The following is a 24204-nucleotide window of genomic DNA, read 5'->3' as shown; positions in this document are numbered from 1 at the left end:
CATTTAAATGCGGGATAAGTTATAGCACATTATTGAATAAAATCGAGGGCAAACCTGCATTTGAATGGTGTCTGGGAGAGCCGGGGCCCAATCCACAAAACCCCCTGCGACACGCAGTTTAGACACACCACAAGAGGGGGTTTAAAAAAAAAAAGGGGGGGGGGGGCAACGATGAACGGAGAGTTTCAGTGGCTGAGTTCATTTACAGTAGCGCGAGACATCTTAAAATAACAAGAACGCACGAGGAGGGTGAAGGGGTGAACTTGCACAATTTATTCCCAATTTATTCCCAATTTATTCTAACGTCTTGTCATAAAAAAACATCATTTTTTTTATGATGACAGTCATTTTACTTCAAGTGTAAATTTAATTATTTTTTTTTTCCAAAGAAAGACGTCAATATACAATGATACATCAATAATTCAATCACAATAAAAAACAAACAAACAGCCCCATCTCTCCTCAGTCCTGCTTCGCTCTCTGCCCACCGGGAGGGGGAGGAGGAGGGGGGGGGGTGTGAGGGGGCGCCGGCCTGTGAGAGAGATTACCCTATCAGGTGCAAACCGCTGACATGTTTCCACCCACCGACAACAAGCAAAAAAAAAAAAAAAAAAAAAAGGAAAGGAAAGAAAAAAGAAACCTCTCTGTGCCCAAATCTCACGCCGCAGACGCACAAACACCACTGACAGGCACTGCTGCGCCATCAGCAGCCCCTCAAAGCTCTCCGGGGAACCGCCGCTGCCGCTGCCGCTCGTCCTGCTGCTGCTGCCGCCTCCGCCGCCGCTACTGCTGTCGCCAATCCTACACAACCCTCTCACAAACAACATTAAAACAAAAGAAACCTTTGTGTATTCGGATAAGTTGTGGCTGAATTGAAGGAGGACGATTTCTTTTTCTCCTTTTTTTTTTCTTTTTTTTTTTGCGCTTTTCCTTCTTCCACTTCTTCCATCGGCAGAGCTTCCCCCACCAAAAAAAATGACCCGTGCAAGGTGTAGGAATCCCCCGCAGGTACACGGACGGAGCTGAGGGGAGCCAGAGCCTCGACCCGGAGCGGACGGATTTGGGATTGTGCGCACCAAAAAAAAAAAAAAAAAGTCCAAGGATAACTTTTGGAGCGAGGGTGGAGGTGCTGGTGGAGGTGGGGGAGATTGTTTTTTGTTTTTAAATCCTCTCCACGCTTTGACGGAGTTTCGGGCAGCGGAGGAGACTGAGCCGAGAGCGAGAGGAGAGAGGAGGAAGAAGAAGAAGAAGAAGAAGGAGGAGGAGGAGGAGGACAGACTGAGAACAAGATAATTCTGGATAATCCTCCGACCTCCCCGACGAGGAAGCCGCCTAATGTTGCACCCTGCGCGGCCGCTGCTCCCGCTGCTCTCCGGTGAATCATCATCATCCTCACGCTGGGATTCGGCGCCCCGCTCGCCGCCGGAGCTGCGCCGTGCGTAAAGGGGAGAGAAAAAAAAAAAGGCGCACAGAGGAGGGGAGCAACAGCCGGTGCGTGCGTGTGTACGTGTATGCGTGTTTCGCCGGAGCTCCAAAAAAAAAAAAGGAGGAAAAAAAAAAATCTGGAAGCAGGTGTATTTCTTCTACACGCCAAGATGTCTCCGCTGCCTTCCAGGTTCATATACGTGTAAGTGTCGCGCATCTCCGCCCGCTCGTTCCCATGTTTTTACTGTTGCGCATGAAACTCGTGCATTCTTACCAACAGAAGTCGCCAAAAGCGTCATGTTTAGTTTTTATTTCGTTTTTCTCGTCTCCTCCACGCAGGTTGACTGCAGTTTATTTCCTCGTGTAATTGCCTGTGTGATTCACTCCCCTCTCCTCTTCTCTCCTCTCCTCTCCTCTCTTCTCTCCACCCAGGTGTTTACATTTGCTGGTCCTCTATTTACAACTGCAGGTACGTTCACTTCCACCCTTTTAGTATTATTATTATATTATTATTATTATTATTTTTAAATCGGGCGTTTGCAATGCGCACGCCCTCCACCCCGCCTCGCGGAGAGAAAGAAAGACTGAGATATTTGAACGATATTAAACTCGTTTTAAACAGCGATGATTTGGGAAGAAAGTGTTTCCAGGGAAGGTTGTGTTGACAAGGGGCTGGAAATGTATGGCAAAGGTCACCACAATCAGGAAAGTGAATTAAAAACCAGTTCCACACGAGTTATATAGCAGATAATTTCGATACCACGTGCAGGCCTTTAGGATAAAATTGCAATCTTCCTTCATCCGGCAAAAAAAAAAAAAAAAATGTTGGCAGAAAAGACACTGATCTGTTTCCGATTAAAAAGAAAAACCCTATCGAAACCTTCCACCAAACTGTCTTGTTTTCGATACGGAGTTCAAGTAGCAGGTTGCGCTTTACTCTCTCTCTCTCTCTCTCTCTCTCTCTCTCTCTCTCTCTCTCTCTCTCTCTCTCTCTCTCTCTCTCTCCTTCGTGACATTAATGTTTGCAGTCGGCCGGTTTTCCCAGCAGATGGGCTCGTTTGGCGCTCGCTGCATCCCCCCCACCCCCACCGCACCACCCCCGCGCACTTTTTTATGAGTTGCGCCTCGCCTTTGAACAGTAATGATTTGCAGGCATCCACTCACCTAATTGCGCGCCGAGATTTCCACGGGATGCGCGCGGCACGCTCCACGTGAGCGCGCGCGCGCGCCCACCTGATCAGATTATTGGCATTTTGGTTAAAGACCCCCTCTCCCCCCTGCCCCCCCCCCCCCCCCCACACACACACACACTCAAAACGACATATAGTCACATTTTGTTGTTTCTGTGCTCACACACACACACACACACACACGCACACACACACAGACACAAAAGCTAAATTCTTAATGGATATTAGCTCTGTGCCCTGTTTCCCGTATGGGTTGCATTATCTTTCACATGAATCCCACAGCTGGGAACATTTTTGATTGCTATTTTTAATGCAATTACATCTTTAGGGGAGTTCTGTTTGTTTTTTTTAGTCATGCTCGCGCTTGAACTTTTGGGACAAACGAAGCCATAAAAGTTGCAGGAAGTAACATTCCTTGTGCGCCCCTCACCCCCGTGCCACTCTGAAAGGATCACCTTGCATGGTTCCACGGCGGGCACAATACCTACCTGATCCAGAACCAACCGCCCACCCCGACCCCCAACTCCTACAACACGTTATATAAGTCTACGTGATGCGATTATTCCAAAAGAGCTGCGCGGAACAAAGCGTCCGAGTCAGTGTGGCCCTTCTTACACGCGAAGGGGTGCCCCGTGTGAGATGTGCGGCGGGCCGCCGGGCTCCAGCGTGTGATTGGCAGGTTTGTTATGGTCTGGGGGAGACGTCAGGGCGAGATAAAGGCCATTATCAAACGGCGGAGGCGGCTCCTTGAGTACCCTCATGATGGGGGGGGATCCAGAAAACGCAGGAGTTGTGTCCTCCTGTCAGCGTGCCTCTCCAGGCCGCCACCTCCCCACCTCCACTTCGCTCCCCCCCCCAGGCCGCTAATGGCTCCTGCACGTCACGCTGCGGTTGCCATTTTTCACCAGGAGGAACAACAGCACCGGCCGCAGCTGCCGGTTGTGTGTGTGTGTGTGTGTGTGTGTGTGTGCGCGCGTGTGTGCACTTTGAATCGGCTGCCAAGTCGCGGGAGCGCGTCTCACCACATCCGTGTTGTGTGCGCGGCTTTGTGCGACCCCCAGTGTTTGTTGTTGTGCGCGCGTCGGGCCAGATAGCGAGGTGTATCTCCGAGATGGATTTTCGACGACTGAGCTTCCTGGCGAAGAGACGAGCGCCAGACTTTTGAAGTTTCAACCGTATCCGTTTTCATGCTGTGTCTTTGAAGAGAGGAGACGGGGTGATAAAAAAGAAAAGAAAAAAAAACTGTCGTCGCTCGCGCTCGGCCGGGCCATGTGCTTAGGCTTGCCTTTCCATCCCCCCCCCCTCCCCCGCCCTCGCCCTCACCCGGCCTCCTCAGTGCAAAATGCAACTGTCTAGCGAACACACCTTTATGTTTGTTTAGAGACGGGCAGATCGGAGATAAAGCCACTAGCAGCCCACTTAGGGCCGGGTTTTCGCTGCCAGCCGCTTCTTTGATTGTCCTCGGGCTTTGTCAGCTTTGGTTTTTGGGAGGGAGCTGATGTTTGACCCTTGACTCAGACGCACCATTAACTCTCTGCGCTTTGAGCTCTCGCACAAGTGCCTTTTTAATTGTTTTGTTTTAAAAAAATCTGGCACGATTAAACTCTTGCGTTGATTTTATTTTCTCGACGACAAATAAAAAGTACATCCCTCGAAAAACTTGTGTGTGAGCAGCGCACCGCACGAGTCTTGAGTCATACTTTTTGGACGGTTATCTGATATCTTGTTTCTTGGATGAGAAGTCATGTAAGCTGCAATTTCTTTCGTCCTTGATCAGCAGCTGCAGCCGAGCGCTAACTGCTCGGCCTTGAAGCAAAGAGTTTTCTAGAGGCGCCAATGGGAACACCATAGGATGCCGCTCAGAACCTCTATTAAAAAAATATATGCTCTTTGTTTGCTTGTCAAGCACCGTCTTCTCCAAGAATCCCTGACGTTTGACGTTTTGCCTGTAACGTGTCTATCAGCCTGGGCTAGGACAAATTTGGTTTTTGCTAAATCCCTCATACTGGAGCGTCGAGGCTCTTCAAACATCGTCTATTGATCCCGTAAATTGCACCATTACCGTTCAGCTGATCTGCTCTCCTCTCGCAGTAAAAGCCCAAATCCTTTTGTCCGGGTTGAGGTGTTTAGCGCTGAGCAGCGGCTCCGTCTTTCCCAGCTGGGTTTGATTGGATTGAAAGGCCGCTTAAAGCAGATTTATTGCATGACAAAGTGTTGCGTGGTTATCGTGGTTGCGGAGTTTTGTTCCCGGGGAAATACCTCGTTTGAGTTCAATTTCCCAAGGGGAGTAAAACAAGGCAGTAAAACCAAAACAATTCCTTTTATTATTCCGTTTTGAGAAGACACGCGGCGTCCGCCAGAGAGCTTGTCGTCGTCACAACCCTTTAGCCTCAAAGTCAACACCACAGATTTGTTGCATCAGTAGCATTTTGTGATATGCGGCCTGTCATTTTTTTTTCTCTTTCCCCCCCTTGCGCTCGCTTTTGCCAAAAGTAACATTATAGGCGTGTTTCCTAAATGTCAAGATACAGGAGCCGCGTCCCAGTTCAGGGGCTGGATCCACATTTCTAGACCGCATACATCATCATGAGTCAACTGGCCAACAAAAACCGCCTAGCGTTACGTCCTGCAGTCTGTCGGGCATCTCACGGAGGAAGCTTTTGTGGACGTTGATGTCCTGTCCTGGACAGACTGTGTCCTCCGCGCACGAGACGCCCAAAGTAGCGCTTAGATTGCACAACATCTGGATCACCCCCGAGTCTCTTGTTTGCAGCCTCGATAGGACTTCCTTCCAGGTATTTTTCCTCTCCGATCGCTAAGAGGTTCTGCTCCTCCGGGTCAACACTTTCCCATCATGTCTGTCATTAATTTGCTGAGAGTCAGAAGAACAAGAACTCGGGGTATGTAATGTGTATATAATTAGCCACCTGAGAAGAGCCACATAAAAAGCCATTACCGTGCAATTACTACACCAGACAGCTGCGGAAACGGGATCTCGGTGCGAAGCGAGATTCCAGGGCTTCCGAAAGTATACCTTTCCCCGCTCCGACACATGTCGGGGTGACACACTTGGCTTTTCCTGACATGCCGTCAACGATTTCCGCTCTACTTTTTATGTCAGGTCTAAGGTGACTCGTAAACAGCAGGTTTGGGAATTCGGAAGGTAGATCTGGACGATACGACCCGCAAGTCCTTGTTTTTTTTTGGAGGGGAGCAGAGGGGGTTTCTCCTTTCCATTTTCCAGTCATGTCCTCTGCCTGCTGGGCTTCCTAATTTATGGACCCCTGGTCGCCTGCAGGCAGATATTTGTTTGATGATAGTGCAACAGGTCTGGATGCTTCAGGTGTATAATTGCTAGTGGCTCGCTTGCATGTGGAAATGGAGTCCAGGTTTTTTTTTGTGAAAACCGCTCGGGGGGGCTCCTGGAATACCGCAATGCAAAGCAACAGATGGCTGCGGCTGTCGGCTTTGCACTTGTTCTGTCAGATTTTTTTTTTCTTTTCCTTTTTAATTCGAGGAATGAGTTCATTAACACATCTTGTAACACAGTTATCAGCTTGTAAATGCAAACCCGTATAAAACACGCCGGTCCCAAGACCGGATTATAAACGGTTCCTTCCCAGATCAGAGTTCCGGCATCATCCGGCCCCTCGAACACAACCAGGCACCTGCGCCACGGAAATCTCTCTGACCGTCCGTCCCTTCTCTCTCCTAGGAGTCACAGCAGAGCAATGCTGATTTCAGGATTTACATCGAGAACCACACGAGGAACCCAGACGACCTGAGCCGCAAGCAGGTCCGGATCTATCAGCTCTACAGCAGGACCACGGGGAAACACGTGCAGATCTTGGGGAAGAAAGTCAACGCCAACGGAGATGATGGGGGCAAGTATGGTATGGGAGAGTTATTGTGCATCTCACCAGACACTTTAGACTTTCTAATCTTTGTTGTGGTGCTTATGTGTTTGTCTTGTTTGGGCAACGTGGACAGAGACTTTTTAAATGGATACTTTTGAGAATCAACCTTGGAATGGATGCTTACCACCACTTTGGGTCTCCAGGGCAGGTCTGTCTTCTTTGTGAAATCACTGAATCACTGACTCTCGAAGAGACAAAGTTTCTCCATGCTTGGTGCATGTGAGTCACTTTATGAGGGTGACGCGCTATGACCCGGACAAAATAAGGAAGTTTTTCTAGGCGTCATTGTCCCAGTTGAAAAATAACAGGATGGTCAAGGCACGGCTAATCGTAGCCTGGCATGTCTGCACGCGTTATTAAAATAAATGCACATCTCTCCCTTATCATCTCTTTGTTACTTGGCCCTTTCAGTCTGGGGTAATTTGGCTCCCCGAAAATCAAATCAAAACTTCAACGCAACCTCACGTCCCTATTAACCTCCAGGCTATGCTCTCGGCTGTCTGCGTTGCGCGGACTTGTTCGGAGCTCTGAATCAAAACAATTGCGGCGGGGCGGGTAAATTGCCGGTCAGCGAGGGAGCCCTTTGATGCCGTGGCACAAACACACGGCGGAGGGACTCGGGCCGCTGCTCTCCTGCAGACATTTTGCTCACAACAGCTGACTCACGGCTCGAAAATTGCCGGTCTCGAATGCCTCCGAGTTGAGTGTGTCGAGTCGCAGATGCGCCGGGGCGAAGTTTCCTCACTGCTTGTTAGAGCTTGAGTGGAAGCAGATCCAATTTTTCCCATGAGGCCTTGCCAATTCTTGGCTCTCGGCCCCTCCCCTCCCCCCTGCTCCCTCCCTGCCCTCCTCCTCCCCATACAGCTGCAGTACCTGGCACCTGTGAACTCCTTTGCACTCGGCTAATGGTAGCCAGGAAGATATTCCCCGTGCGTTCTGATCCGCTCCCAGGTCTGGATATACAGGGGGCACATGGATTACCACGGGGTGGCTCAAACTGCTTCAGCGTAAAGCTTCAGGGCCGCTAAACACCAGTCAGCGGCGCCAAAGCGGTGCTGTTATCGCTCTTTTCAAGGCGCTGGTGCATTACGTCGAAGGCAGCAGAACAGTCCGGGACAATTCTTGCAAATTGTGCCACTTATCCGCCGAGAGGAGAAGGTGACTCACCGCGGAGGCTTGTGAACCCAGTACAACTTTGCAGCGTGTGGGAGTTGTGAAGTTTTTTTTTTTTTTTTTTTTACGACAGGTGAACCTGCGTTGGGTCGACGTCATTCACACCGTCAGGGCCCCCGCTTGTTGCGCGAAAACAACTCGTCTTTTACGGATTTAGCCAAGAAGGGGATTAGACATGATTCACAGACAAAGGGAAGACCAAACAAAGACAATCAACCTGCTGGTTTCATATTTTAAGAGCTAATGAATGGCTGAGGAATGGAAAAGAATGCAAGGAATGGGGACCTCCACCCACCAACACCCTGCAAAAGAAATCCCACTATGATCTACCTGTTGATTAAACAAACCAATAACCTGTAAAATTGTTTGCAATTTTCAAATGAGCCAAAAAAAACCAAAAAAAAAACGAGAGGATCGAGAAAAAGTGAATAAAACAAACTCCTCAGTTTCACCTCTGAGACAGGTTTTTCTTCTTCCTGCTTCTCGCCCAGGGTTTGGGGAGGCGGGGGTGTGAGTAGAGGTGGAGAAGGAAGTGGGGGGTGGAGGAGGAGGAGGAGGAGGAGGGGGGAGAGGAGGAAGAAGAGAGGAGGAGGGGAGCTACCTCTGCCCTGGAGCCTGTCCCATCCCCTTTGCCTTTTCTTCCCTCTGCTCCCTTGAGCGCCGCTGAATGGTGCTGTGTGTTAAACAAATGGATCATCTTAACTTTTTGATTGAGTGAGCACAGACTAAAGGCAACTTGAAACCTAATCCCGAGGGGCACATAACCGCTTCACAAAATGTTTGGCAGCTCTCGCCGCCGGTTGAGGGAGGGTGTCGGGGGGGGCGAGCGGAGACAAAGGTGACCCGGCCGGGGTTAACATTCAGGATAGTGATGTTAGTGGGAGGGGGGCGATAAAGGAGCCGCTGGGGTGCATCTCAAGAGCGGATTAGCGCCGCGTTGGGCTGAAGTGGATGCGGAGTTGTTGTTCCGACGTCGATAATCTACTGCCGCGCTGTTAAAGTTAATCCCGCCCTCTTTTGTCAACGGGGCGGAAAATGTTGATTAGGAGAGCCGCGATTGTCGTTTGGAGAATATACGTTTTGTTTTGTCTTTCCAGTCTGAACGGGAAAGTGTTAAGTCGCGCTTGTGGGGTAGGTAGAAATTGCCGGTGACCCCGGTGAACGAGTGGGATACCCTGAAAAGCAGGCGTCTTCCTGTGAATGTGATCAAGGGGGATCTTTGGACACATCTCAACCACGTTTGTCCTCCTCCAGCGACTCCGCTAATGTCCTTGTGCCTCTCTTCCTGTTTGCAGCTCTCCTCGTCGTCGAGACGGAAACGTTTGGGAGCCACATCCGAATAAAGGGAAAAGAGAGCGAGCACTACATCTGCATGAACGAAAGGGGCAAAATAGTCGGAAGGGTGAGTGTCTTTCTCGAGAGGGGGGGAAAAAAAAAAAAAAATGGGACGTGGTTTTCACTCTCACGGTTTAATCGGCCGGGGCTGAATTGAACGCGGCGGAAAGCCGATCCGCTTTTTCCCGCTGTTTTCTTCCTTTCTTTTTTTTTTTTTTGTACACCCCAACAAAACCCCTTTGATAACTCGCAGCCCTTCTTCCATTACGTAATCGGCCTACCCCTTTGACACTCGATCAGTCAATTACGGACTGCAATCACCACAATGCATTGAGAGACTAATGGTCACTTAGGAGGAATGCCATTGCAATTATATCACTTAGTCACACCAGGTGGCCACAAGCGCTGGGATGACTGCATGTGACCCTGTAGATGTAGCAACCCCCTCCCCCCCCCCCAGCCCCCATGCGCACGCACACTCACACACACACGCCATGGATATGGAAAAGATGTTAATATTTGAAAACAGTTTGCTAGCGAAAGAAAGGCGTGTGTGATTTTGTCGCGCTAATAAGTCATGCTGTCAGCGTCGCTCCCGCTGCGGCGCTGCAAGCGCAAGTTTTCACTCTTTCACCGCGGGCGTCTGTTGGAGGAAACGCTTCATAGAAGGCGCCGCTGACCTTCAACCGCCGATCTTGGTTGCTGGATAGTTGATGCAAACATTGAGATGCCCGTCGTGTCGGTGTCTGTCAACGGAGGCAAGCGATGACATTTCTCTGTGTTTCCACGCGAGCCGTAACGATGCAGCGAAATGAGGCCGTGGATTCAACAAAGATGGCGAAAGTATTTACAATCTGTACTGACTCAAGTAAAAGAGAGAAAGTACAGGTTCTGAAATGTACTTGAGTAAAAAGCAAGACCTTGGTTTTTAGGACATTGTCCAAAAGCGAGTCAGCTTTTAGATCACTGCTAGTGGACTTAGCTGCAGAAATAACACACGCAATTTTTAAAAATATATTTTAGACAGCGCCACCTTCTGCTCAGTTTTGGCGAAAAATAGTTGCATTGCGTTCGGCTGGCCCCAGCTTAGTTGCACCAGCTCTGTGCAACAGTTGGGCAACCAGAGCCTCCATATTTAAAAGTACAGTGTGTGAAATTCTGCCATCCGGTGGTCAGATTTTGGATTGCAGCTCTCATTCGCCCGCCCTCCCTTTCCCAAGCTTGCCAGTGAACTACAGTGGCCTGCTTACACAAAAACCCGGACCCCTCGTCCACCTTCTTCTTCGTTGGTTTATTGGTTTACTGGAAGCAAGAGCCTTGCACTACGTATTTTCTTATGTCAATGAAAACCATTCTAAGGGCAGGAAAACCAAACTGCTTTTATTGTTTATTCATGCATTTTTATTAAGCTTATATAAAAATCAACTATCTCCTCCTTCCAGCCCGACGGGAGCAAGCAGGAGTGCGTCTTCGTGGAGGAATTCCTGGAGAACAACTACACGGCGCTGGTGTCGGCCAAGTACAAAGGCTGGTACCTGGGCTTCAACAGGAGGGGCCGACCCAAGAAGGGGTCGCAGACGACGCAGCGGCAACAGGAAGTCCACTTCATGAAGCGGCAGCCGAAGGGCCGGCCGGACCCGCTGGAGGAGTTTCGCTTCACAACGGTTACTAAGCGGACACGAAGGGCTCGCCGGTTAAAATCCAACTCCAAGAGGAACTGACGGGGACCGACGGGACAGCACTAAAACACAACTTTTTTTTTTGTCTTTTTGGTTGTTTTTTTTTTTTTTTTTTTTTGGGGTGGGGTGGGGGTGGGGGTGGGGTCAGGAGGGACGGGCGAGGTGGGGAAAGGGAAATAAACTGTATCTGCAAATCTCTCCTTGTCTTACAAGAACCGCCTTAAAGACATCGCTCCTGTAAAAGAGGGACAGACGGACAAACGAGGAGAAAAAAAAAAAAGGAACAAAAAAAACACGTCAAAGAGGTTTTATTTTTGTATCTTCGGGACGACTGAACGCTTCCTGAACTCCTGGATGCCGCCTTTTGTTGAAAACGTGTGTTGTCATGTTATTTATACTGGATAAACTAAAAAAAAAAAAAGAGGACCTCGGACAGAGACAGAGAGAGAAAGAGAGAGAGAGAGAGAGAGAGAGAGAGAGAGAGAGAGAGAGAGAGAGAGAGAATCCCGCCGTCACGCTGCCACTGTTTGTTTTGTTTTTTTGTTTGTTTGTTTTTTCCCTCCCTTCCTCCCTTTCGGACAATGAGGGGGCCGGAGCAGGAGCGGTGACGCAATGTTATAAAAATCAGCCGACTAGAGATTTATTGGAATACCTGTCGGGTTTTTTTTTGTTTGTGTTTCCCTTCACGACGCGGATGCCATACTTTCCACTGGAGGCGGACGCCATGGAGACCAACTGGAGGGCCGCAGGTGACGCTGCGCCCGCCGCCGGCGGGGGATGACTGTGTAGCTTTGAGTGCAATATATATAAATATTAAATATATATATGTGTGTGTGTGTGTGCGTGTGTGTGTGTGTGTGTGTGTGTGTGTGTTTGTTGTCGACAGGTCTGTGTCTTTCTTCTTCTGTGTTGTTTTTCCCTGCGATTCACAGCTCAATCGCGATGTGCTCGACCTGTCGGTCGGGCGCCTGTAGCCTTCTTAAGACACTACAACTACAACAACAACAATAGCAGCACAAACACAAATAGAAAACATCACACTCGTCTTGTCTTCCTCAAAGGTTTGCTTTTTTCTTTCCTTCCGCTAACGGTCGCAGCTCGTCCTCACAAGCTGCTTCTTTTTCTTTTTTTTTGCCCGCGAGCCTCCTGCTCTGTGTCGCGGTGTTTTTGGCCGATGAAGACTTCCTCTACCTCCTTCATGCTTTTCGTTGGGTTTTTATTTTTTAAAAAAAAATCTTTTGCCTCTGTCCCTGAATGACTGCTGGCCTTCATCCCAAGAAGTCAGCAACTGCGGCTGCAGGCGCGTCATGGCAGCCTTCTTTCTTTCTTTTTGACAAGCGAGGCTTCTTTCTCCCGAGACCACCAGCACATCCGGGAAGTCTCTTCTTCTTCTTCTTCTTCTTCTTCTTCTTCTTCTTGGTTTCTCCTCTCACTGACAACTAAACCCAGCCCTTTTCCCATCTTCTCCCGTTTTTTTTGTTTGTTTTCCACCGGTAGTATGTATTCGCCTGTCTGCTGGCGGGTTTTTTTTTTTTGTACAAGTTGCTACTAACAACATGACACATTTATGTCTTTTTTTTGTTTTTAAAAACAAATGTAAGCAAAAAAATAATTTTATGACTATTATTAAGATATTTATTGCCTCCCTTTGTAAATAAAATGTGATGAGTTTTATTTGGCCTCTGTTAATAAAATGAGGACTATATTTTAAAAAAAAGTTGAACTATTTCATGTCTCCATTTTCAAGAAATGTTTTGGGGTTGTTGGGTTTGTTTTTTTTTACCCCCTCTTTTTTTGATTGCCTTGACTTGGACTCGGACACTGTGTGGTGTGCAGCATGGAAACTGCGGAGCCCGACAGAAATGTCTCAGGTAGCGACTGGCTGGACATAGAGTACATTCCCTTCTTCTGCATTTCTGCCAAGGTATGCATTTTTATATACAAACCCAAAGTATGAGAGCTGCTTTGAAGGGCAGTGTTTTTCTTTTTAAATTGCAGAAGGCTTATTGCAACACCTCCAAAAGGCTAAGTATAACCCTGCTCGGCAGCTGGATCGCTCTCATCTCACCCCTGAGATCTCCCTCAGAAAGTCCTTTCAGTCTCTTTTAATTGCTTTCAATTGCTCGCGCCGTCAGCTTCAGTCCCATTCTGAGCCAACCAGGAAGCCACCGCTTTGGGCTGCGCCAGAGTGCGTCAGACAGGAAGTGACTCTCTGTCCGGCTGCTGTCCCGCTAACGAGATTAGCATTAACGCTGCAGTAGCCGCAGTTCAATCAGAAACATTAGAGGAAGGACAAACGTCGCCACTTGAGGCTTTTCTCTGCAGGCTCGTTTTGGCTTCGCCTTGGCAGGAGATCAGTGAGGCGGCGTGAATCATCGCGGCCGAGTGGCGTCACACGTGGCTGTTTTTACTTCTCGCACCAATGAGGGAGCAGGAGCTCCAGTTTCTGGCTAAAATTAGGGAGGAAAAATCCTTGTCCGACCGCCTCTCATCTTTAGAAAATGCTTTCTTTTGGCTCTTTACAAGATGGATGCATGAGATAAATCAGCATTTTTGGAAATATCCCATGCAGCTAGCAGCAAGCTTTGGCTCTGTCGCATGGCGCAGAGTTAAAAGAAGGGTGAGAGCGTGCACCTTTCAACTTCTGCTGGGTTCCCCCCCCCCAAAAGCCAATTTGTGTGTGAACAAACTCGGCACGAAATGCAACATCGGCTATGGAACGACACGCAGCTCCGCCGCCAACGGTGCCACAAACGTAAGAGCTGGCAAACGGCTAATACATTTTGGACATTTTCCCACCTTTTTCTAAAAAAAAAAAAAAGAAAAAAAGAAAAAGCAGGAATGCAGAGCGGCGCGGCGCGTCTCATAATGCTGCGCGCTGGAATGATGTTTACAGCAGCCGTCAGACTGAAAGATGGCGGCTTTGAGGGGGGAAAAAATACTTTTGTTTAAATTCCTCGCGATGCTATCAGGTCCGTCTCTCCTCCTCCTCCTCCTTCTCCACCTCCTCCCACCCCGCCACCCCCGCCCCCGCCCCCGCTCCGTCATGGGATTCTGGACGTCTGGCGTGCTTTTAGAGGTGGGAAGACGGCGGCTAATGTGCGATCCAGACATTCACCGCGGACATAATGGATCCGCGGCCGCTCAAGAGGAACGGCTAGCAGGCGTCTCTCGCGGTGCTCCGTCTCCTCGGGGGCGGCTCATTGTCTTCCTCGCTCCGGAAAAAAAAAAAAAATATATATATATATATATATATAACGTCGGTGTGGAGGATTTGAAGGCAACATCGACTTCAGCAAAGAAGAAGAAGATGAAAGTAGATCACTTATCACTCCTTCGAGGAGAAAGCTTTTCTGCACGTATCGCTGGTCTTCAGTTGGGCGGGTGGAGGGGGGGGGGGGGGGAACTTGGTGCTTTTGTTTGGCTCGTACAAAGTCGGGGGAATTTGTCAAATAATTCTGTGGGTGGAGAGGAGAAGGAGAATCCCCGCTGCCCCTTTCCCTGGCCGCATACTTCAAACCTGGCCAAGCAGAGCCGAACTGCATCGGGGCTATATTGACATTTAAACAGGCGCTGATGGTTTCCAACGTGTGGACTGATTCGCAATAAGGAGGCGGCGGGTTTTCTTTTTTCCCCCCTTTTTTTCCTTTGCATAAGCCTCCCGCCAGGCTTTTCTCTGACTCAACCTTTGATCATTGGAGGCTAGATGGACTTGGAACTGGACCAATAACTTCAAAATGAAACATAGAATTGCCTTTTTTTTTCTCTCTCTCTCTCTCTCTCTCTCTCCTCCCCTTAGCCCGGCCCCCTTTTTTTTTTTTCCAAAGGAGGAGGATTCTCTAAATGCAGTCCCGCTTGCCAAGTAGTTTATATTCTATTATTAGGGTTCCTCGGTGTGCACAATGGACACACTATGACCAGAAGCCTGCGTGTCAGTCTGAAAGGGAAAACCCTGCGGTCGCGCGCAAGTTACACAAATTTAAGCGCGACAACCAAAAGTGGCTCTTTGGCCTCGAGATCAGCCACCGCACACTTAGCAATTAGCCTCCGTCGACAGAAAGTTTGCTCGGCGTGAGTCACAAAACAAAGTTTTGTCTCCCCCCCCACCCCCCGAAACGTCGATGAATTTTGTTGTTCGAGGTTGGGCGAGAAAAAGAAGAAAAAAAGGGAAAAAGGCCAAATAAAATAGAGGCCGAGCTATATGATCCGCCCGGGTGTCATGTGATGCACTTTCACGTCGCGCCGTTTGCTGTCAAAACACGGCGAAGCGCTAAACCGCAGCCGCCCGCTCGTCGCTGTGAATTCCACAGAGGGAAACTCTGCGACTCTCAAGGTGTTTTTTCTTTTGTTGCTGTTGTTGAACGCGCAGCTGACTTGTGTTTTCGCAGGATTACAAATGTGCTTACTGTACATACAGTAGTGAAAAAGCCCGACCTCTTCAAAGCAACATGCAGCCTTTCTTCTCCACACCGTGAAATTTTATTCAGTTTTTTTCATTTTTTGTTAAAATATATTTGTATTAAATGTACCTCTGATGTTGGTTTCTAACCAATGTTGTTCATTTGGCTTTGACATGCTTGATGTTTTAACTGATGTTTCAATTGATTTACTATTTGCAAAATAAATTCCTTCTGGCCTCTGCTGGAGTGTCTGTCAGAGGATGAAAGGGAAAACTCTTTTTCAAGTTTTGGGGATAAAGTTATATTTAAAAGTAAAAAAAAATATTTTAGTTTCATAACTTGAATTGGCATGTGGAACTTTTTCACAAATTCAATTGATTTTGCATGGAAAAAATACAAAAATATGGCCATCAAATAAAAGAAAGACTAAAATATCTGCATGTTTACTGAATGAAGCTTCCGTCACCTTCGAACCAGGAAGTAGTACGTGTGGTACTTCCTGCTGGTGCAGGAAGCAAGCCTCAGCGGTGGATGTTAGCATTGTATACAGCATGACAACATGGCAACAGGTAAGAGGCTCATTTAATGACTCAACCAGCTCAGGTGAGGGCTCAGACTTCGCATCCTTCAGGATGTAGCAGTCAGTGGGTGATAATTAGAGAAATATAAACCTTCTTAATTTTTTTTCATTGACATTCATTCTTCAGTCACTACTAAATCTTACGTGCTGAGCCTTTCTAAATGAATAAAATGAAGCGTTTGCCTTCATTCTCACCACCCGAACCCTCCTGAGGTCGGATGTTTGACCCGCTGCCGCGTCGCTTTTGTCCACTTGCCGCGCGGTGTTGCTGCCGTCGCAGCGACAAAAAGAAACGGGGGGGGGCTGGGGGGGGGAGTGGGGAGAGTGGGGGAGGGGCGACACACTGCAACCAAGCATGTAAACATACATCACAACTTTTCCGCCACCACGCAGCCTTTTCAAACGTACACAAACAGCCACACAGACACCCTGTTGGTCCGGCCCCGGTCCCAGTGGCGGCGGCGGCAGATGCCAGGTGACACAGCTCATTAACTTCTCCTCTCTGCTATTCTCTTGGCTCCTCATTGTCTTGAGATATGAGATGAGCCTTTGTTGAGAGTTTTTGCCCCCTTTTCTCCCGGCCCATAATTAGTGCTTTGCGCAGGGCGTACTTTCTCACAGGGCTACGACACAATTAATCAGCACTTTCCCACCAATTGGCTGTGGCTGCTTGATTCTATCAGGGCCAAATTTTTAAGTCGTGACGCCTCTTTTTTTTTTTTTTTTTATTTTCTCCAGCCAGCAACAATTTCCGGAGGCCACATGTCGACGCAAGAGGACTGGATCCGCTAACAGGATCCGCTAACAGGATCCGCTAACAGGATCCGCTAACAGGACCTGCCCCATGTTTTAGACTTTTATAAGATGCCCCTGTTTTGTGAGGTTAGGGACTTTTCTCTGTGCTTGTGCTGCATGTGCATTAGAAAATCAGCAGACGAGCTACCAAGGCAACCGGTGCAGCTCAGAGTTCAACCCGGAAATCCTGCTCATCCATCTTGCTAACTTCCAGCAAAGTGTGTTTTCAAGCAGCCTCAAAGGTCCAGCGTGTAAAATTTGGCTGATTTATGATTTTTATTTTAGTAAAACTTTAACATACTGCCCATTAATAAAAGTGCATTCCTGCAGGACAATAAAAATGATTTGGTTTTTCTACCGCTTGGAACTGTTCTCACATATATCAGAATAAACAATAAGGGTCTTGCTCCTGGTTAGCTGCTATCTTGCATGGCATTTTTTTTTAAAGAAGCCCACCAGACAGTGGCCTAAATGGCGGGCTTCCTCAAAAATTTTAACATACTGGACCTTTAAAGTTTCAGCGGGTTCCATGACGAAACAACTTCCCTTAAAAAAGAAGCAAGTGGTGCCTGTAGCCGGTTAAAACCACAGAAGAAGACCAGGAAGAAGGGAGTCATTGCAGAGATTAGCTTTGATTCTGCGCTTGTGGGAAGTTTGACCCAATTCAGCGGAAAGCGTATCAAATGTCGCAGTGTACGTCGCGTGTTGCTAATGGCGTGCAGCGACGAACCTGATTGGTCCGGCAGGAACGTGATCGACAGTTCGGCGGACGGCCTTTCAGGCAGCCCGGACGTGAATCCGTTGGATTGCCGGGTTTAAAGACGCGTGAGTCACAAGAGTGTCGGCAGCTTACATAATTCCTACCAGACTTCCTGCGCTTGGATTTCTGTTGACATCAAACTGCTCATTATATTTTCCATTCATATCAAAGCAAATCCTTTATTTTTTTACGATTAGATCTCACTAAATCTGTCATCTGCGGCGGGCTGCTACCAGCACAGCTGGGCCGCTCTATACTTGTTTGATCCGCCTTTTATTTTTTTTTTTATAAATGGGTTTTAATTATTTTGTTTGCAAAACAGCAAACAAACAGATGTGTGTGTGTGTGTGTGTGTGTGTGTGTGTGGGGGGGGGGGGGGTAGGAAAGGGGAAGTACCTTAAGCAGACACCTCAACCAATTATATAATCATTAAAAAATCATTAACTTGGATTTAAACATTAAATCCCTGCTGGATCTTATTAAATCCACTTCAAAGTCAATAGAAACGAATGAGAAACCAATTTTTCTGACAGTTTTGTAACAGACTTTTAAAATATTTTGGTCCTGTGTTTTTTGTTTTGTTTTTTCTTGCTAGTTTTGTTTTGTCTTGTTTTCTTATTTCCCCCCCATTTTTAAAGTGTTGAATATATGCTGTAATATATTCTTGCTTTACAAGTTGTTGTTTTTTTTTTCAGAAACAAATCTAAGAAAATCTTTCACCGTAACTCTGCGCACTCTGTTGACACTAATCAAAAAGGAAAGACCAAAATCCATTTTTGATTAAATTTTCTAATCCAATATTTCCAATTGATTTTTCCTTCTGCTTGAAAAGTGTCTGCCAAACTATATTGTGTCTTGACTTGTATTTGAAAGGCTGTGCAGACGGGGGGAAGCCCACCCCCCGCCTCCGCTGTCCCGACCTTTTCGTATCATCCGCGTTAATTTGTCGATGTGCTCCGATCCTCGAAAAGCAGTAGGAAGCTGGAGCACGAGGGGGGAGAAAAAAAACAAAAACAAACACTGGCGCAGACCTTTCACCTGAGGTCGAAAACACACGTCCTCGGCTGCTAATCTGACATATGTTTTCATGAGCCAAGACAAGCAACCCTGCCATGGTGGCCGCTCTCCAAAACTAATGATGTCAAGTGATTCCCTCCCACAGACTCCCTTTTTAAAACAGAATGAAAGAGGCAGCCGGGGGGGCGGGGGCGGGATGGGGTGGTGGTGATGGTGGTGGTGGTGGGGGCGGGGGGGACGGGGGGAGGGGGTCGCCTGTGGGGGTCCGCCGAGGGGTTTTCTTTGCAGTTGGGGAGTTGGGGGGGGGGGGGGGGGGGCGGAAGGGGAGAGGAAGGGGAGGAAGGGGGGGAATCAGGGGTCCCGATGAGACGACTGCGATGACCTCCGCATTGTGGAAGGGAAAAAAAAAAAAAAAAAAAGCGCTTCATCTCAAAGACTCCCGGCCGGGCGTCCCCCCCGTGCCAAATCTTGCCCCTCGCCACTATCATATCAGTGCACGGAGAGAAAAGGGCTCACTTTTTATTTACGCCGCCGTTATTGCCAGAATATTGCTTTTAATTGCTTGTCCTGGATTCCCCGCGGCGGTATAGGATGAGTCTGAGACGATTACTCAACGTAATGGAGCATAATGATGTCTCGGAAGGGCCCCTGAAGCTCAGGTCAGGGGTTGGACAATGTGAACATTCAGCTACTTAGCTTCCTTTGCAACTTTGTGACAAAATCTGTTTGCCCAACACCAATTAAGATGCCTCTCTGTGCGCTCTGGTCAATGGGTTTGACGGAGGGGGTCGTCCAACGAGTTGACATGTCCCTGAGCACGAACAAGCTGGCCTGTGTCCTCGCCCCGATAATTGGTGTCCCTTGCAACGTGCCGCTTCCCAGGGCTGTCCTTTGTGTCCCCATGGCAGTCCTAAATGAGGGGAGTCAGGGCTTTAATGGGACTCCTGTTAGTTTTAAACAAACACAGGGCGACCCCCTACTGTTCAGCATGTTGCATTGAACAGCTGGGAGTCTCACTTTGGGAGCCGCCGACCCCCGCCGGGCCCCCCCCCCGCCCGCCCCAGGCCCGCTGCCCGCACTGGGCCTCCTGATGACGTCCTCCCTTCAGCCCCGGCGCAAACTGGTGCATCTCCGCTCACAGTAGCATGGAGCGTCCTGTTTTTTTTGGGGGGGGTTTGATTTTGTTTTGTAGTTAGTTGGCTTGCTGCACGGCGGAACAGGAACTCTGAGTCCTGGTCCTGTGAGGCAGCGTTCAAACTGGATCATCCAGGATAATCACTTTGCCGTGGCTCACAAACCCGGGACAAAGTCCTGCAGTTACGACAGCCGCTCGTTTGGGGACGCTGTCATATTATACAAGCACTGACAAAGGCCTGAAGAAGAGGAGAACCCTGCCAGATAACAATTTGCCAGGGTTCCACGGCCTTGGAAAAGTCCTGGCATTTTGTAAAATCATCGAAAATTTTGGCAAAGTCCTGAATTTGACCGTGCCCCTTAATGAACGACCAAAACATGCTTGTTGTTCTACCCGACGTGGGCCATGTGCGCCTAAGCCTAGCCGACTAGCTCCGCCCATCTAGTCTAATTGATCTAATTGATCACCTACAGATTTCACCTGCAGCTACCATTATTTTCCACTTATGCCATCTCCCTGCTCAGAGGAAGGCTTGTGGAAGGTATTCGTTCAGTGTTGCATGATAAAGCAACAGGACATGCAGTCGGGCTCGGCTTGATACAGACAGGGAGAGCTCACTGTAAGCTCTCGATGTCAGCAACACGAGAGGAGCAGGTCTTGCTCGTCAAAGGAGTGTCAAAGGTTCCTGTTCAACTGAAGACCCGACACACGACCGTGAAGGGCGTCTGCATTTTGAATGCTTTAAGCAATTATACTACCGTGAAGTAATTTGCAAAAGTTTAAATGTCTTAAGTATATAAAAAAAAAATAATCTGTATTTACAGGTCGTGGTAACATCGTGGACATTTCAGGACAGGTCATGGAAAACTTGGAATGTTGTCGGTGGAAAAGCCGGATTTCCTTGTTCAAAGAAGAGCAAAGGATGGAACTCCTGCAGAGCGTCAACAAGGACATTTTGTCCAATCAACCTTCTACACACACACACACACACACACACACACACACACACACACACACACACACATATATATATATATAAAATTTATAATTCTTTCCCTCTCTCTTTTAATATATTTGTCTGACTGGCTCGCTGCAGCAACGCGAACGTGCCGTGCTGAGGAACGTTCCCACTATCACAGGCTCCCTCTGATGCATTCCTGTAATATTTTGTACAGTTTGCAATAGTGTTATTTTTAATAATGCGCGGTGCAGAGGAATGTCAGGCTTGATCTCGAGGGGCTTTTTTCTTTGCTGTTGTTGTTGTTGCACTTTTCGACAAGAAAAAGCTCTCACACACACACACACACACACACACACACACACACACACACACACACACACACACACATGCGACGTGCAGCCGTGCCTGGCTGTGGGGAGGGAGGCTGCTGCGGTGGGCAGGGGTGACGGCCTTCCCGCTCAGCGTCTGTGCCAACATGTTCTCACTCCCAACATGTTGGATACAGCAGCTGGATCGGTCGCCCCGAGCTTCCAATTATGACGCTCATGCCTTCCCTCCCTGAGCGCCTTGCACGTGCAGGAATCTGCCGTCGACAGAGAAAGAAACTCCCCAAATGCTGCCGGAAAATGAGGCCTCGCTGACTATCGATGACGCCGCGCAGTTCAGAGAGATCTTTTTTTTATTTTATTTTTTAAGAACAATTTATACGGTTCTTTTTTTAAATTTGTAATTGGTTTGTATGCAGTAATCACCTAAAATCAGTGTTGGTTGTTTTTTTCAATTTTATATTTTAAAGAGTTCAATTAAAGCTGCAATACGAAGCCTTTGGCCTCCAGCCACACAATTTGTTATGGACTCCACCCCAGTTATATTCATGCCCTAATACTCCTCAGTCGTTTGAAAGAAAGACAGAAAAACAAGCTGCCTTGGGCTGGGTTGAGTGCACCTGCAGCAGCGAGGCTGGGAGAGGAAGCAGACGGCATACTTTGCAGATAACACTGGTGGAACCCTCAGGGCCTTCGACGCCTTCAGAAAAGGCCTAGAAGAAGAATTTTAGACCAAAAAAATAGCAGCATTACATAAAAACATCTTTAGTGTTTTAAAAAATTCTATTAATTTTCATTTAGCTCAATATGTCGAATTGCAGATGAACATTTCATTGAATGGACAGTTCAGAAGTCAGTCCAGGTGGTCAGTGGATGTTAACCACTTACACTTTGAGCACCCATACATTTATAATGACATCATTTTAATTGTGAGTGCCTACATATGCAATGTGTTGCGCGTCTTCAGATGACTGCAGAATGCACAGGTTCTTTATAAGGATGCAAAGGTGCAGAAAAAAAAGAGAGAAATACAACAGCCATTCTTGACAGCAAAACAAATGTAAAGAAACAAAAGCAAACATAATTTGTGTAAATCTCGTGGGATGAGATTTTACGAGAATTACGGCTTGTGCGCTTCACGCCATTCAATGGAAACACCGGCAAAATCGCAATTGCACTTTGACGATAAATTTGTAAAAATATCGCTTTTATTTTGCGAAAATCTGCAATGAAAACGCAGCTGCTGTGACTAAAACACTTTTGCTATGGTCACATGTTGACTCTCGGCGCCCAGGCCTCCGGGCCAGTTTTCCTGGGAGCGGGAACGCCGTATCTCCTCGCCCGACTGTCATTGAGGAAGCAGGCAGGATTTTGTCAATGGGGGCTCTTGAGTGCAGTGTTGATGTTGTGCGGCTAATGTGTTTGCGCTGGCTGTGATAGAGGGGATTAGCGCCTTTGTGGTGGTCCGCCGGGACCCGCAGACTACTGGACTTTGAAAGCATACTTGCCAACTTACTCACAGGGGGGGGGGGGGGGGGAATCAAAGCCTGTGAAAAATTGTTCCCTCAGCACCTAGTTGACTGGTTGACCCCAGTGTTGGGAAAAGCCACGAGCGACAACAGACCAGGCACTCACACACACACACACACACACACACACACACACACACACTGAAGCAGTGCCTCATCAGGGCCTGTACCCTATTGTGTTTGTAGTACGGCTGCGGGTCAAGGTGACAAACGGCAAACATTTAATAAATCTTCTGGAAGGTGATGGTTGGCTAACTAGCCGGCCAACAATTAACCCGCCTCCTCTGATAGGTCACCCCAACACCTCCGACAATAATTCCCGAGACATTCCTGAACACGCTGGGCTTCGTTCATGTCGCCGTCTGATAAACAGGAAACCTTTGTAAAAGAGGAGGCACTTTTAAAAAAAAAAAAATTAAAAAAAGAAAATTTTATTTTTAGTATTTAATAAACTTGTAAGAGTGACACAATTTCTAATGCTGTTTTTGCAGCAGTCCAGCTCCAATCAAACAACTGCTACTGCTGCCAAAGAATAATCTCTCCCAGTCACTTCCTGTTATTGGACCTTTGTCTTTTGTCTGGTAGCTTTTAAGGCCTGCACGGCATTGGAATCCGCTGGAAATGGTCTGGAAGGGAGCTCGGCTAGATGGATGTGCTAGTTAGCAGAAGTGAAAGCTGAGCTGCTTTGCCAAGTGAACATATCGCCACGTTTTCAGGGCTGTCTTTGATTAAACACAAGGCGTGCTTTGATGTAGCTCTGCTTGGAGAATCCTCCGGCCTCACAGACAGCTCCTGGAATGGCTCGGTGCAACAACAACAAAAAAAGCCAAAGCACACAAATCAAATCAAATCAAATGTATCCATCTGTTGGTGCAGTTTGGTGAGCTAATGCTGTGCTGTGAATAATTGCTTCGAACAAGACTTCCCACTACTTTTGGCTCTCCATCACTCGCAGGACCCCAGGCCCACCGCCGCCGCGACAAAAGCGGCCACGCCCCCCGCAAAAAGCCCTCGCCGGTGACCTCTGCGGTGGCGTGTTTACAGTAAACTGAAACAGTGGGAGGTGTACCCCACTGAGGAGGGGCCTTTGTCCTGCAGCCTGCTCCCAGGAGACCCCGGCACGATGAATGAGCAGTGCGAGCGGCTAGAGTTACCGCTGGATGAAACGTATCAGCGCCGCCGATCGCAGCGGCCCAGGCCGCCGCCACGGCCGGATGGGAAAGCAGCAGGACTGCAGGTACAAGCTGTTGATCTAAAGTGAGCTTTGATAAATAAGAAGAGATCAACATAATGTGAAATTGTGGCAATTATTTGATTTGTTTGAATTATGTTACCATGTGTATATATAAATATTCATATATATCTGTATATATATATACACATATATATATATATATATAAATATATATATATATATACAGATACATATATACTGTATACTACAGAAAGCAGCCCCTTGTGATGTCACAAAGAGCACCAAAACCCAACTACTAGCTCTCCCATTTTAGTAAAAACACCTCCAGCCAGGCAGGCGTCCCCATGCAAACATGCCGAAGGTCCAAGGAAGTATCAGTTTCAGCAGGAGGCTGTCAACACAGGGCTAAATAACCTGGGCCGTGACGGGAAGCTGGCTTTGCGTGAACGTTGCATGGCGCCGAATTGTAGCAAAGTTTAAAGAGTTTAAATGCAGCCAATGGGAGGAAGAAGGAGAAGGGTCGTGGATATAATGCCCTCACCAGATAAGAAATATTTAATTGCACCCGCTATATCACACTTTCCGCACAAAAAACATTGCTCATCTTGGCAGCGTATGTGAAACTGGAGATAGCGAGATAACGAGAGGAATGCCGGTGTTTATTATTGGAGCAGCTGAATCGTCTGAAAAATTGCCTCCACCTTCCCCAACCGCCAAAGAGACGTTGCGTCGTCTCCGGGCCTAATAGGAGTCTGCAAGACGGAGCTTCTTCGGGGAAATTCCCAGG

At 48.0% G+C, this 24204-nt stretch overlaps 1 protein-coding gene across 1 annotated transcript; it reads left to right on the top strand.

The window, feature by feature from the left end:
• The first annotated feature begins 210 nt into the window (after window positions 1-210).
• Window positions 211-10823, top strand: fgf24 (fibroblast growth factor 24). The gene is made up of 5 exons (XM_076048028.1): window positions 211-1627; window positions 1858-1894; window positions 6331-6508; window positions 9001-9107; window positions 10483-10823. The coding sequence occupies exons 1-5, from the start codon at window positions 1512-1514 to the stop codon at window positions 10759-10761; spliced, it is 717 nt and encodes a 238-aa protein (XP_075904143.1). The 5' UTR covers window positions 211-1511; the 3' UTR covers window positions 10762-10823.
• The last annotated feature ends 13381 nt before the right edge of the window (window positions 10824-24204 follow it).

This window comes from Nelusetta ayraudi, unplaced genomic scaffold (genome assembly GCF_046127955.1).
Source record: "Nelusetta ayraudi isolate G7.1 ecotype Tasmania unplaced genomic scaffold, CSIRO-AGI_Nayr_v1 ptg000097l, whole genome shotgun sequence".
Lineage (NCBI taxonomy): Eukaryota > Metazoa > Chordata > Actinopteri > Tetraodontiformes > Monacanthidae > Nelusetta > Nelusetta ayraudi.
Note: the sequence above shows the minus strand (reverse complement) of the source record. Positions and strands in the feature narration are given on the sequence as shown.